The sequence below is a fragment of the Macaca thibetana genome, chromosome 10 (genome assembly GCF_024542745.1).
Source record: "Macaca thibetana thibetana isolate TM-01 chromosome 10, ASM2454274v1, whole genome shotgun sequence".
NCBI lineage: Eukaryota > Metazoa > Chordata > Mammalia > Primates > Cercopithecidae > Macaca > Macaca thibetana.
Genome location: NC_065587.1, coordinates 54,491,835 through 54,509,623, shown reverse-complemented (window position 1 = coordinate 54,509,623; position 17,789 = coordinate 54,491,835). Strand labels below are relative to the sequence as shown.

Sequence of the window (17,789 nt, the reverse complement as noted above, 5' to 3'; positions counted from 1 at the left end):
TCACCCCCCTTCCTTCCATGGCAAATGATGAGAAGCTAGACTGGCTTGGTTGCCATCAACATGTCAATAAATCTCTTAGTAGCCCAGGCCCATAATGCGAAGATTGTGGGGAGCCTGCCTTGGGAGAGAGATTTACAGCCCTCTAGAGAAGTAGAATTGTTGGTGAGCCTATGGGGAGCCTTCAGTTTGGCTGCTATGAGCCCCAGCCCCGCCTGGAAAAGTCTAGTGTCAGCTGAGACCCCAGGACTACTTCCTAGTTGGAACAATAACCTTTTCTCCTGCCAAACCACAGGGGCTTGGCTGGCCTTCAGAACCATCATCTCCAGCTGACTGTTTTTTGTTTCTTTGGTTTTTTAAAAAAACTTATGGGGGTTTCAAACATACAACAAATATGGAAAGAAAAATATCCCGTGTTCTCATCATACAGCTTTAAAAGTAATCAAAATAGTACCAAGATTATATCATCTATCCGCCACATATTTTTAGGGGAAAGACATTTATGATAACTCTTGAAAGAAAAAGTAGATTATAAAACACCATATTCAATATGGTCACTTCTTAAAAAAATGATAATCTTCAGATTCACCATTTGATTATAGTGTTACATTAAAGTTAAACCATGGTTTATGCCAGCCCAGAGCCTAGCTGTCTGGTTTTTGAGGCCACACAGTGCCTTTGGAGATGGGAGGATGATCTGGAGCCAACTCTAAGTCAAGGAGCCCAGCTTTCAGTCTCCAAGCCACAGCGCGGCTTCTGATACTTGCACAGACTTGTCATAGAGTGGACATCCTGACACACTTCGGAAAGGAGGAGCTCAGAAAAAGTTTCCCTAGAAGGCTCATATAGTAGCAACCCCAGGAGTGCACAGAACTTGACACTGAACAGCATAGCAGATTAGAGAAAATACAGAACTGTGCTATGATGTTATCTTGTTTGTTCATTCATTCACACATTACTGAGCACCTACTATGTGATAGTCACCTTGCTTAGGCAACAGAAATACTAAGGTGACCATGAGCTCTTCCAGGAGCAGACATAGCCACATATAATGGAAACAATGTGATGAGGGATGTAGCAGAAATACACAAAGCCTGTAGACCACTAGAGGAGGAGAAGGTAAGTCTTCACTAGAGGTAGCTGGGTCCTGAATGATGGAGACAGGCAATTTCAAAAGGAAAACACAGAAGTACAAAATAGTCATAATGATGGCAGCTACCTTTAAAAAATTATTATTTTGAGGTTTGACAGTATAGACTCTAGTCCTAGCTCCATCACTCATTGTGATCTTTATTATCTTAGTTTCTGTACTTCTTACCTACTTCTTAATAATAACACTCAAGCAACCCTATCACCTAGGCACTATTATCTACATTTACATATTAGTGCCTAGGTGATAGGGTTGAGTGTTACTATCAAGCACTTGCTACATTCCATATCCTACATGTACATAATTTCCCATCTTAACAACAACCTTGAAAGTAGGTTTCTTCATTATACAAATGAAGAAAAGTGACACTTGGGTTGATCATGCTCACATGGATTAAAGGCTGGCATAGGGATTTGGACTCCTGTCTTTCTGACATCTAAGTCCATGGCCTTCCTAATATTTCATGTCTAATGGGGCAAGAACACTGAATGTAGGTAGAATGAAGACATAATGAGATAAAGACATCTTTCTGACATTTCCTTTTTGGAAATGTCTGGTTGGTTGGGGCATATCTTGGCAGACCTACCTGACACCAAATTTGGCTCTTTCTAGAAGTGTGGCCATGAGTTTTACCAAGACACTGTTCATGAAATCCTTCATGAATGTGTTTCCCACAGGGCAGATGGAAAAACTAAAGCATGAATTTAACTTTGGAACTCCTAAATCTCAATAAAAAGACATGCCCATAAACAAAGGGGTGAGGGCACAGAAGACTTTAACAGACCTTTCACAAAAATTAAAATTAAAATTAAATTAAAAATAAATGGCCAATAAGCACATGAACAGATGCTTAACATTTTTAGTTACCAGGGAAATGCAAATGAAAACCACAATGAGCAGTCACTACATACATACCCAAGTGGTCAAAACTAAAAAGTACAAAAAGTTAGAAACTTCAAATGCCGACCAGGATGTGGAGCAATGGGAACCCATAGTTTATGGAAACATAAAATGATACATTTTGGAGAAAGGTCTGACAGTTTCTTATAAAATTAAACATACACCTGCTCTTTGACCCAGCAATTCCACTCTTAAATACCTGGCCAAAGGATATGAGAAATATATGTCTACAAAGGAACTTGCACAGACAGCAGCCTTGTTCATAATAACCAAAAACTTTAAAGCTGCCCATCAACAGTTGAATGGATAAATTCATAATACTACATAGTAATAAAAAGACTTGTGGATACATGCAAGAACATGGATGATTCTCAAAAACATTCTCCCCATGAGAAAAAAAAAGCCTTACACAGTATACATACTATATGATTTCCTTTATATTTAGTTCTGGAACAGATTGTGGGAAAAAATTAGAATAGTAGTTGCCTCTGGAAGGTGGTAGAGGAGCAGGGATTGACTAGGAAAGGGTATTGGCCAATTCTCTGGGGTTTTAGGAATGTTTGGTATCATGACAGGAGTTCAGGTTACATAGGTGTGTGCATTTGTCAAAACTCAGTCAATGTGTACTTTGGATTTCTGCATTTCACTGTATGTGAATTTTACATCAAAAGAAAAATACAATCAAATACTGAACTCTAGTTAATTATATGCATGCTGAACTACTTAAAGGAAAGTTTACTAATGTCTGCACAAGATGGGATGATGGATGTATAGACAAATATGTGGTAAAGTACAAGTATAGTAAAATGTGAATAGTAGAATCTAGGTGGTGGAAAACAGGTGCTCATTCTTTCCATTTTGTTTGAACATTTTCGTAATAAAAGAACCACTTATTTGGGGGGTTTGCAGCAAATGGAGACACTAGAAGCTAAGAGGGGCAGGAAGTTCCTCTTACTTTGGGAAATGCAAATTAAAACCACAATGGTTTTCCCAAAAGTAATTGACCTTTTTCAGTCAATGTTTCCTCAACTATCAGATGGGTAAAATGGCAGTGGGGGGAGCTCCATATTATTAAGCATTTCCTGGTGGGTGGAAACGTCTTGAACTGGGTGCGGCCTCAAGCTGGTTACTCGCGCTGCCTACTCCTCTGGTGTCCTCGCAATACCCTGCTTAGACCCACCAGCTCGGAGGCAATCTTCGCGACCTGCGCAGGCGGTCGCTCTGATAACCGCATCCCGGTTTCCGGGACAGCACCGGAAGTCACTTCTCATACGCCTTTTGTATTGGATACCGGCATTTCATGGGGCCGAGCGCCGCTGGGTAGGCGGAAGTAGCCGCAGGCATGGCGGCGGCTATGCCGCTTGCTTTGCTCGTCCTGCTGCTCCTGGGGCGCAAAGGCTGGTGCCTTGCAGAACCCCCACGCGACAGCCTGCGGGAGGAACTTGTCATCACCCCACTGCCTTCCGGGGACGTAGCTGCCACATTCCAGTTCCGCACGCGCTGGGATTCGGAGCTTCAGCGGGAAGGAGGTGAGGGCGCGAGATCTGACCAGATAAAGATTTCCGTGGTGCCTGCTCGCTGGCCATAGGATGGAGGCAAACTTTGGGGGTGGGGCCTAATTCCTGGGTGGAGTTCTGGATCCTGAATGTAGACCCCGACGAGGTGGGGATCGTCACTCACCTGCTCCCTTTTCCACAGTGTCTCATTACAGGCTCTTTCCCAAAGCCCTGGGGCAGCTGATCTCCAAGTATTCTCTACGGGAGCTGCACCTGTCATTCACACAAGGCTTTTGGAGGACCCGATACTGGGGACCACCCTTTCTGCAGGCCCCATCAGGTGCAGAGCTCTGGGTCTGGTTCCAAGACACTGTCACTGAGTGAGTGCACACCTTGGGCCCCATTGCAGGCCATGGAGGGAATGTGGCTGGGAAGGTGTTGTCATCCTGCCACTGCTCTTGGGGACAGCATTTCCAGTAGGCAGCGATTCCATGGGGGTAGAGCTGGAAGTAAGAAATGTTACCACAGATGAATAAACTTCCCAATCCTAAAACTTTCAGACCTGAAATAGCACATGCATATCCCTGGAGAGGCAAATAGCAAACAGTTCATGCTTATTTGGAGGTAAGGCAGTAGAAAACTGGCAACTGGATAACCTTTTAAAAGGCATTAATTAATATTTTTTAAAATGATAATAAATACCACAAAGCCCAACCATAACATATCTGTGGGTTACAACTGGCCAACAGGATGCTACATCACAGTGTTAGAGAAACTGCTTTTGTTTGGGAGGGGGCAGGTCTAGTTACTGTGCCTGTACTACAAACCACTATTTCCCAGTGGCTGCTGTGGCTATCCTGTTTAGAATAGAACTTTTCTGTGCAGTGGTTGCAAACATGTCTACATGGGCCACATAGGTAAGAAATGAATAAAGGTATTTTAAAAATTGGCAAACACAGGAATGAGAAATATATCTCATTCTCCTCTTAATCCCACTATAAGAAATCAATAGTGCAAGTATGATATAACAAGTTTTAGGGCAATAAAAGGGAGCAGCAGGAATTGTGGCAGACTAGAGAGTTTGTGCAACATTCTAGGGAGGACAGCTCTGCCACTCAGCTTCTATGGATTGTTGCCATGTGGGAATAGAGGCCTAATGTGCTCAGACTCAAATGTTTCAATAAAAATGTTTTGTAGAAACAAGGTCTCACTCTATTGCCCAGGCTGGTCTCAAACTCCTGGGTTCAAGTGATCCTCCTGCCTCAGCCTCCCAAAGTGTTGGGATTACAGGCAAGAGCCACCACACCTGGCCTCATTTTTCAAGAGATGCCAGAAATCTGGAATTTAATGTGAAAATTAGCAAATTCAAATATCAGCAAGTAATTTAAAAAATTTTAAAGTGCTGTGCGGGTCAATGTTGTCCTTACCAAATGAAGCATGTTTATGGTTTGGGTAGAGTTTTCAGGCTTCAAGTTTGCCATTTTTATTTGATGCTTAAGGACTGGAGCAGTTGAAAACCTCTGTACATAGAATTATCAAAAGCCCCCGGACAACACTAAGGAATAAGGAATAAGCAGTGACTCCCTAGCTTGCCAAGACTTTCTCTCTTGCCTCAACTCTGGCTCCCCTACCCTTTCCTGTCTACTCTGCTGTCACTGTCTGCCCTCAGCCCATAATTGTCTGAAAGGTGGAGCTAATGCTTAGAATTATTTCTAGTGCTTATTAAGTGTTATGGCTTTCTATTACTGAGAGCAAATCTCTTTTGATATTTCTCCAAGAAAAGAACATCTAATATGATTTGATGTTTTTATGAAATCCTAGAACAGTTGTTTTTCCCATGTTCAGTGAGCTTTTTTGGATATAAGGCTTCTCACCATGATAATAGAACCAGGACTTACCTTTATTCCCAGAGTATACACAGGGCAGTGTGCATTGTTTTGCCCAGCCAAGCACATTCAAGGAAGATCTGTGAGGTCATTTCAGCTCTGATATATGAGGCGCTTTCCATGGTGTCAGGGGAAGCACGTAGATGACCCAGACTGGTCCTTGTCCTCAAGTTGCTTACAGCATAGTTAGGGAGAAAAGGTGCTCAGGACACGATGCTGCTGCCACCTAGCCATCTCCCAGGAGGGACCTAGTAGGAGACTTGGATGGTCAAAACCATGACTGCACAGAGGAGGCTGTGCTTAAGGAGAGCAGGAAAGGCTTCCTGGAGAGGGGGGAAGAACTGGAGCCGGATCGTGAAGGTAGGCAGAAAGAAGTGAGCAAAGACTTGCAAGGAAGGAAGAATCACCTGAGCAGAGACCCGTGGGGATGCAGAGATGTCCAGAGGAGAGTGAGGAAGAAGGGGCTGAGTAGGATGAGACCCAGCAAGTGGGCTGGGTAGGGGCAGCAGTGTTCCAGCTCCATCAACTGGCCCGTCTAATAGTTAAGAATACAGCCTCCACCTACCATAGGTTTAGCAGCCAGTTGTGGGCTCTGAAAGAGGGAGCAGAGATAGCCCCAGGACAGTGAGTGGATTTGTGTCTCTATCCAGTGTGGATAAATCTTGGAAGGAGCTCAGTAATGTCCTCTCAGGGATCTTCTGCGCCTCTCTCAACTTCATCGACTCCACCAACACGGTCACTCCCACTGCCTCCTTCAAACCCCTGGGTCTGGCCAATGGTGAGATAACCCCTACAGCCCTTTCCTTCTTCCTCTTACCTCCTGCCCAGACCTTTGCCTCCTTTTCCCTCAGTTTCCTGCTTCCTCAGCCTGGGCTAGATCCTAAGTCCCCTGTGTGTGCAGGCCCCCAATACTGTGCCATCTCTGCATGCTTTCTCCCAAGGAGAGAAAGGAGTCCCACTCCCAGCTGGGACTGTCCAGACTGTGGTGCTAGAGGTGGTGTGGGGAGCAGGAGGGTCATTCCCATCTCTGGAGTGTGGATCCTGAGGGGTCAGAGCCCAAGGCCCACCCCAGACAGACCTCTGTCTCCCTCAGACACTGACCACTACTTTCTGCGCTACGCTGTGCTGCCGCGGGAGGTGGTCTGCACTGAAAACCTCACGCCCTGGAAGAAGCTCTTGCCCTGTAGTTCCAAGGTGAGGCCGCGCAGCCTGGCAGCCGGGGGCATGTATAGAGAACCTGCGCCCCATGTCAAGTGCTCCATACAGGGCTTCTCTCCTCTTATCTCTTTCTGTCTCCTCCAGGCAGGCCTCTCTGTGCTGCTGAAGGCGGATCGCTTGTTCCACACCAGCTACCACTCCCAGGCAGTGCATATCCGCCCTGTTTGCAGAGTAAGTCACGGGGAGTAGAGGAAGCTGCCATCCAGGGGCTCAGAGAAGGTACATGTAAAGCATGTGGCCAGTGTCTGGCTTGGGCTGAGTGAGTACTGAGTGGTACATGTGATGCTGGTTATTCAGGGCATTGGCCAAGCACCAAGAAAACAGTGGTTGCCTAGCAAGGACTGAATAAATATTTGTCATGGAAAATAGTGGTTCAGAACAATAGCTATGCGGGTGCAATTGCTAGCTCAGTCACTTGCCAGCTGGCGTAACCTCGGGTGAATCATTTCATTCCCCTGAGCCTGGTTTCCCACCCTGTCACATGACATTGATAGTAGAATCCACTCGTAGGGTTGTTGTGATAGTTTATCAAACTGATGCACATAAAGCTGTCAGCACAGGGTCTGGCATGGGGTCAAGTGCTCAGGAGTGGGTGGTAGCAAATCGATGGATGTGACAATACATAGATGAGGGATTGAGTTGGAGTAGGAGTCTTTTTTGGGGCTGTGTGGTTGGGTGAGAGTGATACCCCCTCACTGCTGCCATCTGGCCCTTGTGATAGAATGCACGCTGTACTAGCATCTCCTGGGAGCTGAGGCAGACCCTGTCAGTTGTATTTGATGCCTTCATCACGGGGCAGGGGAAGAAAGGTAAGTTACCTTGGCAACTCATCTCTACCCACCCATGCCAGCCCTGCCTTATCTATGTGGACTAGGCCTAGGCCTGGCCCCTGCTCAGCCCTGCTCTCTGTTTCTCAGACTGGTCCCTCTTCCGGATGTTCTCCCGAACCCTCACGGAGCCCTGCCCCCTGGCTTCAGAGAGCCGAGTCTATGTGGACATCACCAACTACAACCAGGTAACAAGGTCTCCAACCACACACACAAACACATCCCTGGTCCCTAAGACCAGCCTGCCCGCTCTGCTTGCTTCTTAGCCCTGCCTTTGTGTCCCCAGGACAATGAGACATTAGAGGTGAACCCACCCCCGACCACTACCTATCAGGACGTCATCCTAGGCACTCGGAAGATCTATGCCATCTATGACTTGCTTGACACCGCCATGATCAACAACTCTCGAAACCTCAACATCCAGCTCAAGTGGAAGAGACCCCCAGAGAATGGTGAGTGGGTGGATGGTTGGACTGCCGGGTTGCAACGGCTACAGAGAAAAGACTCACAATCCCATGTCTTTGCCGTAAGATGATAGGGTTGTATTTAGACCAGATCTCCGGAGTCATATGCTGCTGACTCGAGCGCTTCCAAGCTCTGTGATTTTGGGTAGGTTCCTAAACTCCCCAAGCTTCAGCATCCACATCTGAAAAATAAAGAGTATACTCAGTGAATTGGATGAGATGATGTGAAAAATGGAGTTAGTTCATGCATTTGCTTAATCAACCAAATACTTTTGAATTCATACTAAGTGCCAGGCATAGAGTGTTGAATAGGACAGAGGACACTGCACTCAAGAAATACAATGTCTACTAGTTGAGGGCAGGTGTCAGTTAATTACAGTTGTAGTTCAGTTCCCTTACCAAGGGAAAGAGCAGAATATCCTGAGAGGACCTGGTTTGGGTTCGAGGGGGGCACGGTGTTCGTCACATAAGCACTTTAATACTAGCAACCTATTGTCATCATTGCTTGTTGGCTGGGGAAGACAGGGATGATTCCAGAACCCGGATTGCCCAGTTTCAGTGTCAGGACTGTTCCCCCATCTACTCATTGGCTTGGGACTCTGAACATGGCCTGGGCAGTTGGGGTGGGGAGTGACTCTTACCTTTGGCAGCTGTTAACTTGTTGATATTTCTTTACACAGAGGCCCCCCCAGTGCCCTTCCTGCATGCCCAGCGGTACGTGAGCGGCTATGGGCTGCAGAAGGGGGAGCTGAGCACACTGCTGTACAACACCCACCCATACCGGGCCTTCCCAGTGCTGCTGCTGGACACCGTACCCTGGTATCTGCGGCTGTATGTGCACACCCTCACCATCACCTCCAAGGGCAAGGAGAACAAACCAAGTGAGGACCTGAGTCCTGAACCAGGCCCCCAGCCCACGCTTTCATGCCCTCTCCAGGTCCCCCAAGCTCTCATTTCCCTTGGTAGTTCCTGAAGTACCTCGGAAAAGCGACACAGGCATAAAGAGTAAGGAATAGTTTCAAAACTGGAACGGGACCCTCACTGTGCCAGGTTCAGAAGTCATTTGTAAAACGGAAATCATTAAAACACATAATACTGGTGATTCTTAATAGGACTGTACAAGGACAGTAGGTTCCTTTTTCACTTACTTTTGCCCCCTTTCTGGAGCGTTGGGTTTTGTGATGATTCATAGACTCTTTAAGGTAGGGAAAGGGCTTGGCAATGTTGGGCTTTTGAAGCTAGGAAGATAGCAGAGCTGGAGTAGATGGTGTTTTGCTTCCTTGGGAGGGGTAAAGAGGTACAGTTAATTAAAGTTTTTTTAAAATTTTTATTTTTATTAAAATTTATTTTTCTAAAGAGAAGATAATATTAGTGCTTCCTATTAGGTGCCAGGCATAGTACTAAAACACTTGCTTTTCTTTTGTGTAGGGGGAGACTAGTAGTAAAGTCAAAGACCCCTGAGGAAGAGGTTGTACCATATCCCAAACAGCCAAACTTAAAAACCTTTCAGTACTTTCATTGATTCCTATGTTGTCAAACCTATGGTGAATAGTTTCACTTATTTTCAGCACCCATTATTTGTACCACCTTCAAAATCTCTATTTCAGATATCCTAGCTGTGTATTCTATAGGTTTTTCTGTTATTATTATTTTAGAACTTCTCCTTTGGAAAATTTCAACCCGAACCCAAACAGAATAGTGTAATAATCCCCTGTACCCACCCTGCAGCTTTTTTTTTTTTTTTTTTTTTTTTTTTTTTTTTAGGAGACAAGCTGTCGTTCTGTCACCCAGGCTGGAGTGTAGTGGCATGATCGTGGCTCATTGCAGTCTCAGACTCCTGGGCTCAAGCAGTCCTCCTACCTCAGCTTCCCAGGGCTATAGGCATGAATCACCATGCCTTTAATTTTTTCATAGAGACAGGGTCTTGTTATGTTACACAGGCTGGTCTCAAACTCCTGGCCTCAAGCGATTCTCCTGCCTTGGCCTCCTAAAGTGCTAGGATTATAGGTGTAAGCCACTGCCTGCTGGTGTATCTTAAAGCAAATCTTAGACATTGCATCAATTAACCTTTAAATACTTCAAGGATTTTTAAAAATGTAACCATGTCATTACCACTTCTGTTTTCCCCTGTGGTCTTAAAAATGTCTTTTTATATTTGGTTTGTTTAAATTGGGATAAACAAGGTTCTCACATTGCATTTGCTTTATCCTAAGTTCTTCTCTTGGGTGGGCACAGTGGTGCACACCTGTAATCTCAGCACTTTGGGAGGCCGACATGGAAGGACCACCTGAGTCCAGGAGTTCAAAACCAGCCTGGACAACATCGTGAGACCCCTGACTTCTACAAATTTTTTTTTTTCGAGACGGAGCCTCATTCTGTCACCCAGGCTGGAGTGCAGTGGCACAATCTCGGCTCACTGCAACCTCCACCTTCTGGGTTCAAGCGATTCTCCTGCCTCAGCTTCCCAAGTAGCTCAGACTGCAGGCACGTGCCACCACGCCTTGCTAATTTTTTATATTTTTAGTAGAGATGGGGTTTCACTGTGTTAGCCAGGATGGTCTCAATCTCCTGACCTCATGATCTGCCCACCTTGGCCTCCCAAAGTGCTGGGATAAAAAAAAAAATTGTTTTTAATTAGCTGGGGGTGGTGTCGCACGCCTATAGTCCCAGCTACTCAAGAGGCTGAGGTGGGAGGATCACTTGAATCCAGGAGATCAAGGCTATAGTGAGCCATGATCATACTACTGCACTTCAGCATGGGCGACAGTGTGAGACCCTGTCACCAAAAAAAAAAAAAGAATTTCTTTAAAATTAATAGACTATTCTTAGAGCAGTTTTAGGTTACAGAAAAACTGAGCACAAAGCGCAGAGTACCCATATACTCCCTATCTCCACACCCAGACTTTCCCTTATTATAAACGCCTTGCTTTTGGTGTGGTACTCTTCAGTCTCTTGTCATCTGTAGCAGTGCCCATGCTTTTTTTTTTTTTTTTCTTTTTAACGCCAATTATTTGTTGAAGGAACTGGGTCATTTGTTGTATAGAACGTTCCACATTCTGGATTTGTCCTTGTGCTGGTGTTTAACACGGTCCTCCATCTCCTATATTTCTTGTGTATTGGTGGTTAGATTTAGAAACCTGATTAGATTCATGTCCCACATTTTTGGCAAGAAAAATTCCCAGGTGGCTCTGTGAACTTCTTGCACCACATCAGGCACTTGGTGTCTGGTGCCCCAGTTTTAGTGATGTGAAGATTGATTAGCAGTCTGCAGCACTCCTAACAACCTCTCTTGACCGCATCCTGGGATCACTGCCCTGGAAACATCCTCTCCCTTTTCTTAGTCCCTGCTTTCTTCCCTAGCCTGCCTGGCTTCTACGCTCCCAAGCCCACCTTCTAGGCACTCAGATTGAGGCTCCATGGCAAGCAGCAGGGACAGGGGCAGCAGGTAGCCTGACCCCAGGAAAGAGGTATGGGTGACCCTTGCATGTCTCCAGGTTACATCCACTACCAGCCTGCCCAGGACCGGCTGCAACCCCACCTCCTGGAGATGCTGATTCAGCTGCCAGCCAACTCAGTCACCAAGGTTTCCATCCAGTTTGAGCGGGCGCTGCTGAAGTGGACCGAATACACCCCAGATCCTAACCATGGCTTCTATGTCAGGTGGGCTCCACCCCCACAGGCCACCTCGCATCCCACTGACCTACCCTCTCTGCTGCTTACCCCTTGGTAGGGGAGCTAGGTGGGAACATGGGCCATCTCTCTGCTTCTCTGTAGCCCATCTGTCCTCAGCGCCCTTGTGCCCAGCGTGGTAGCAGCCAAGCCAGTGGACTGGGAAGAGAGTCCCCTCTTCAACAGCCTGTAAGTGTGATCACATTCACTGATAACACATCTTCAGCTCCCTGCTGGGCCTTAACACAGGTGACCAGGCTCCTGCAGGGGAGTTCAGGGTAGATGTTACATCTTCCAAAGAGATTTGTAGATTTAATTCAGTCTTAATAAAAATCCTGGCAGTCTGAAATTTGTGAAGACTTTATAAAATGATTTTAAAGTGCTTCTAGAAGAATATTTTTACTTATAGCCTACATTTACTCCTTGATGCTCTTAAATATTTAATCAAGCACTTATCAAAGTGCCAAGTGCTTCTGAGAGCACTGGGTGTACAAGATTAAACAAAACAGACTTGGCCCTGGCCTCCCTTTGCTTACAGTCTAGAGGGAGAATTCTGGTCTAGAAAGTAATGGTGTCAGAGGTGGGGTAGGAATTGATTTACTGGGTTATCTAGGAAGGCTTCATTGAGGAGGTGGCATTTAGGCTGAAATTAGGCTAAGAAAGAGGCAACCAAGCAAAGGCAGGGCCTCTTTCACCACTTCAACACCAGGCTTCTCTTTCTCCCCTCCCCCCCTTCCCTCCCTCCCTCCCTCCCTCCTTACCTCCCTCCCTCCCTCCCTCACTCCTTCCTTCCTTCCTTCGTTCTTTCTTTTTTATTTTTTATTTTACTTTAAGTTCTGGGACACAGGTGCAGAACGTGCAGGTTTGTTATATAGGTATACATGTGCCATGGTGGTTTGCTGCACCCATCAACCCGTCATCTAGGTTTTAAGCCCCGCATGCATTAGGTATTTGTCCTAATGCTCTCCCTCCTCTTGCCGCCCACCCACCGCTCTCCTTTTATCAGGTTTATAAATTGAGCTATGCCTTCTGTTGAAAGGTTTTGAGCCTAAGAGAACATTGGAAACACTGTGTTGCATTGCCCAGTACTGCCGGAATGAGGATGGGGTGAGATGGGGAGGAGCAGCCAGTCCTGTCTCACCGCTCTTCCCCTGACCCCAGGTTCCCAGTCTCCGATGGCTCTAACTACTTTGTGCGGCTCTACACGGAGCCGCTGCTGGTGAACCTGCCGACACCTGACTTCAGCATGCCCTACAACGTGATCTGCCTCACGTGTACCGTGGTGGCCGTGTGCTATGGCTCCTTCTACAATCTCCTCACCCGAACCTTCCACATCGAGGAGCCCCGCACAGGTGGCCTGGCCAAGCGGCTGGCCAACCTCATCCGGCGTGCCCGAGGTGTCCCCCCACTCTGATCGTTGCCCTTTCCAGCAGCTGCAGCTGGTGTTTCTCTGGGGAGGGGAGCCCACGGGCTCTTTCTGCCACTTGCTCTCCTTGGAGTTGGCTTTTGAACCAAAGTTCCCTGGACCAGGTCAGGGCCTACAGCTGTGCTGTCCAGTACGGGAGCCACAAGCCAAATGTGGCATTTGAATTGGAATTAACTTAAATTAGAAATTCATTTCCCCACCTGTAGTGGCCAGCTCTGTATTGAGGTGCTCAATAAGCAAAAGTGGGCAGTGGCTGCTGTATTGGACAGCACAGAAAAAGACTTCACTGCAGAAAGGTTGGCTGGCAGCGCTGGCCAAGGTGATGGGGTATGCTGCAGGGTGAGTGTCACTGTGTGGTGGATGGAGTTTACTGTTTGTGGAATAAAAACGGCTGTTTCCTTGATTCTTTGCCTCTTGTCCTTGAGTCCTAGGAAGAGCTGGGGACTGGGGATTGTTTGCTGGGTGCCTGAACAGTACCTCCGGCCCTATGCCTGCAACCCTCTCCACAAAACAGAAAACAAAACAAAAAGAAAACCCTACCTCCTCCCACCTGGCTGGAAATTTCTTCTCCTGATCTGCTTCCCCGTCCTCCCCATCCCCATCTGACTGTGATTCCCAGAACTCCCTGGGTTGTTTGGGAGTGTTTCTGAAAGCATAATCCATGACCATGGAAATGAATCATCCTACTTCTTGGGGGCCTTGAGAGCCAGTCCCCATCAGCAAGGGTAGAGTGGAGGGGCGGGAGAGCTCTGGGTGGTGGGTCTCTAACTGTAGTGTGCATCGGAGTCACTGGGGGCACCTGTGAAAATAATGTAGGTTCCTAGGGTCCAGATCCTACTAATTCAGTTGGTCTGGGTATGGCTCAGCCTTTGACTTTTTAGCAGGCTCCTCAGGAGCTCGTGCTGTGCGCCGTCCTCAGACCACCCCAGGCTTTGAAGCCAGGCTCATTGGATTGAAGCCCGCCCCGCCCACCTCCTTTGCTGGTTACATAACCCTGGATTCCTATAAAACAAGCCTTTAGGCGGGTGCCTCCCACTGCCCTCATCTTCTATCTTTTCCTCTGGCACACTTGGCATCAACTGTGTGTTATTTGCAGTTCCCCCCACCTCCCACCCCACTCAGTTCTCCCATCATAGTGGTTTGGCCTAGAATGCCCTATTCCACCAACCATGCACACCTCTCAACTGCCTGGTTCCCTCTTACAAAACCAGATGAGGCTGGCCGGGCGCGGTGGCTCATGCCTGTAATCCCAGCACTTTGGGAAGCCGAGGCGGGCGGATCACGAGGTTAAGAAATCAAGACCATCCTGGCCAACATGGTGAAACCCCATCTCTACTAAAAATACAAAAAAAAAATTTAGCTGGCCTGGTGGCGTGCGTCTGTAGTCCCAGCTACTCAGGAGGCTGAGGCAGGAGAATCACTTGAACCCGGGAGGCAGAGGTTGCAGTGAACCAGGATTGCGCCACTGCACTCCATCACACACACACACACACAAACACACACACACACACACACACACCAGATAAGAGAAGTTGCTCCCTCCAGGAAGTTTCCCTTGACATGCCAGGCTGCTGTCCATGCCCCACGCCTGCTGCTTTCAGATTGCCTTGGACTTACACATGTTCCTTGTCCTGGCTGCTGTCCCTTCACTTCCACCAGATGGTGTGCTTCCTGGAGGCACAGGTTCTGTCTTTCATTAAGACTTGACCCATCTCAGGACATGTGAGTGCTCAATCAGCGAATGCTAAATGTATTAACTGGGTATGGGCTATTCTGATTTGGGATCTGGGATCCAAGATAGGGATGGGCAAGGGGCACTCTAGAAGCTCCACATGTGTGAGTGCAGCAGTCTTAACACAGTGGTACCGGTGTCTGTAGCCAGCATAGATGGGCTGTGTAGGCTCCTTGAAGGGTTTTAGGAGCCCTCAGCACATGCGGGTGGTGTGTGTGCATATGTAGGAAGGAAAGGTGGTGAGCTAGTCTAGACCATGGGCAAAGGCAATTTGTTCAAGGTGCTTTTACTTGAGTTTACTTCCAAAGCAGTAAAGAAGCAGACTGTAGGCCGGGCGCGGTGGCTCACGCCTGTAATCCCAGCACTTTGGGAGGCCGAGGCGGGCGGATCACAAGGTCAGGAGATCGAGACCACGGTGAAACCCCGTCTCTACTAAAAATACAAAAAATTAGCCGGGCGCGGTTGTGGGCACCTGTAGTCCCAGCTACTCGGGAGGCTGAGGCAGGAGAATGGCGTGAACCCGGGAGGCGGAGCTTGCAGTGAGCCGAGATCGCGCCACTGCACTCCAGCCTGGGCGACAGAGCGAGACTCCGTCTCAAAAAAAAAAAAAAAAAAAAAAAAAAAAAAAAAAAAAGAAGCAGACTGCAAATGAGACAGGAACGCAGGTGGGTAGATACACAAAGCTAAGTGGTCTGTGTAGTGTGCCTAGCGTGGGATGCAGCATGCATAGCATGGAGTGTCTGCCAAGTCAGAAGAGCACAGAGTTGTGGCCTGGTTCTCTTTTATACCCGCAGTCCTGTCAGTACCTAGAAACAGCCTCCACTACCATGCCACATGTAACCTATGCTCTGGCAACACCCACATATTTCTAGATCAGACCTCCTCCCTGGATCTTGGATTCATTTACCTAACTGTCTACTTGCTTACTCCATTTGGATGTCTAAAGACATCTCAAATTGAATATCTCCAAAACCGAGCTTCTGATGTGCTCCACCCCACCCCAAACGTGCCCATCCATAGTCGCCTCATCTCTGTTAAAGGTAACTCGTATCTTTCCAGGCACCCAGGCCAAATACCTTTGAGTCATCCTTGGTTCTCTCTCACATCCTGTTTGCACCGTACCTTCAGAATAAATCCAGAATCCCACCCCTTTCTACCACCTCCACTATTAAGTTATCAGTGAGGTTTTCCCCGGCCATACCCTATTTCAAACTGCTAACCTAGCATGTTAGATTCACTTGGGGAACTGAAAAAATCCTGATGCCCGGGCTTTACCCAAACCAGTTACATCAGAATTTAAGGTGGGACTCACAGAGTCTTCAAGTGACACCAATGTGTAGCCAAGCTTAAGAACTTGGTCTTATTTTTAAAGTAGTATGAAAACTTACTTTCTCTCCTAAGCATTCTAACAATGGATACTTTTTGGAATAAGACTATGTAAAACGGGGAACTCACTTTTAACTTTATAACAATTTATGTATTGTTTGTCTTTTTAAAACAAAAATATATGTTGGGTTTATAATAAAAATTTGGGTCGGGTGTGGTGGCTCACGCCACTCCCAGCACTTTGGGAAGCCAAGGTGGGTGGATCATTTGAGGTCAGGAGTTCGAGACCAGCCTAGCCAACATGGTGAAACCCTGCGTCTACTAAAAATACAAAAATTGGCCGGGCGTGTTGGCGGGTGCCTATAGTCCCAGCTACTCGGGAGGCTGAGGCAGGAGAATTGCTTGAATCCGGGAGGTGGAGGTTGCAGTGAGCTGAGATCAGGCCACTGCACTCCAGCCTGGGTGACAGAGCGAGACTCCATCTCTAAATAATAATAATAATAACAATAATAATAATATAATTTGGTGAAGATTTAATTAAATCAAACTGGCATCTGGGAGGTCTGGCCCCAGGTCTTCCCCCAGACTGAATGGTGACCACAGGTGAGCCTTTTCAATATCTGGGCCTTGGATTCCCCCTGAGGTGAAAGTGACCGGGTAGCCTGTTGGAGTCAGCCCTGTCCCATAGGCTATGGGTCTCAGGGTCCTCTTTCCCAATAACACCTCAGCTCACTTGGGGTATTTTCTGAGCTGGTCATGCCCACCAGGCAGATGGCAAGGCAGGGCACAGAAGCTGCTGAGCTCCATGGTGCCAAGGGCTGAGAGTTCTAAGCCAGGGCTGGGAGGCTGGAACTTATACCTGCAGAAAAAAAGAGTCCCTATTTCCATAGGCCAAAGAAAGTATCTTGTTTTTGATTTCTTGGAAGAGGAAGCACACTGGGCAAGAGGCATGAGCCAGGATGAAGTGGACTCCTTGTCTGGAGGTGGTGCCACATACCTTAGAGGGGCTCGTGGGAGCTACTGAGAATGTCCCCTAAGTCAGTATTCCTGCCTCATCTGAAATGCCAGTCTTCAGCCTCATCTACTGCACACTTGAGTCCATGAGATTTTAGAGTGGTAAGTGACCTTTGGGGTCTCAGTTTTCCTATCTGTAAAGGGAGTGGGCTGGACAATGAACAGCTGTTCTCCATTCTTTTGTTATTGGTTCCCATCCAGAGCCTCCCAGCTAGTTGTTTCAACATCCCAGGGGAGAAAGCATAGCTCTTTGTCCATTGGTTTATTTATTCAATTTAGGAATAATGAGTTTATTGTTTTATATGAATAACCATACTTATTTTAAAAGATCAAACTAAACTAAATAGTACAAACAAGTGAAATCTCTCCCCAAAGTCTACTATGGTGCTGTGCAACAGAAATATAATACAAACCACACATCGAATTTTAAATTTCCCAGTAGCTATTCTAAAAAGTAAAAACAGGGGCCAGGCACAGTGGTTCATGCCTGTAATCCCAGCACTTTGAGAGGCTGAAGTGGGCAGATCACTTGAGTTCAGGGATTTGAGACCAGCCTGGGCAACATGGCAAAACCCTGTCTCTACTGAAAACAAAAAATTAGCTGGGTGTGCTGGTATGTGCCTGTAGTTTCAGCTACTTGGGAGGCTGAGGTGGGAGGATCATCTGAGCTGGGGAAGTTGAGGC

The 17,789-nt window shown here is 47.0% G+C and overlaps 4 protein-coding genes across 5 annotated transcripts in view; 3 read left to right on the top strand and 1 right to left on the bottom strand.

The window, feature by feature from the left end:
• Positions 1 to 17,789, top strand: part of DNTTIP1 (deoxynucleotidyltransferase terminal interacting protein 1) — a 505,046-nt gene that overhangs the window by 156,239 nt on the left and 331,018 nt on the right. The gene's annotated exons all lie outside the window — the stretch shown is intronic.
• The window catches only part of SDC4 (syndecan 4), a 188,465-nt gene that overhangs the window by 91,521 nt on the left and 79,155 nt on the right, over positions 1 to 17,789 (bottom strand). The window lies entirely within an intron of this gene.
• WFDC2 (WAP four-disulfide core domain 2) overlaps positions 1 to 17,789 on the top strand; it is a 232,770-nt gene that overhangs the window by 160,117 nt on the left and 54,864 nt on the right. The window lies entirely within an intron of this gene.
• PIGT (phosphatidylinositol glycan anchor biosynthesis class T) lies at positions 3,302 to 13,436 on the top strand. 2 transcript variants are annotated; one of them, XM_050806491.1, is made up of 12 exons: positions 3,302 to 3,576; positions 3,746 to 3,923; positions 6,080 to 6,207; positions 6,523 to 6,623; positions 6,732 to 6,818; positions 7,369 to 7,456; positions 7,565 to 7,662; positions 7,761 to 7,926; positions 8,619 to 8,819; positions 11,433 to 11,598; positions 11,713 to 11,796; positions 12,769 to 13,436. In XM_050806491.1, the coding sequence occupies exons 1-12, from the start codon at positions 3,390 to 3,392 to the stop codon at positions 13,019 to 13,021; spliced, it is 1,737 nt and encodes a 578-aa protein (XP_050662448.1). In that variant the 5' UTR covers positions 3,302 to 3,389; the 3' UTR covers positions 13,022 to 13,436. The 2 variants fall into 2 exon arrangements, with proteins under 2 accessions (XP_050662448.1, XP_050662449.1); XM_050806492.1 differs by lacking the exons at positions 3,302 to 3,576; positions 6,080 to 6,207 and having other exon boundaries at positions 3,858 to 3,923.

Excerpts from the sequence above, each read along its gene's own strand:
- PIGT (XM_050806491.1), top strand. The coding sequence starts at position 3,390 with ATGGCGGCGGCTATGCCGCTTGCTTTGCTCGTCCTGCTGCTCCTGGGG. Across the intron at positions 11,599-11,712 it reads AACCATGGCTTCTATGTCAG|CCCATCTGTCCTCAGCGCCC; the intron begins GTGGGCTCCACC and ends GCTTCTCTGTAG. Across the intron at positions 11,797-12,768 it reads AGTCCCCTCTTCAACAGCCT|GTTCCCAGTCTCCGATGGCT; the intron begins GTAAGTGTGATC and ends CCCTGACCCCAG.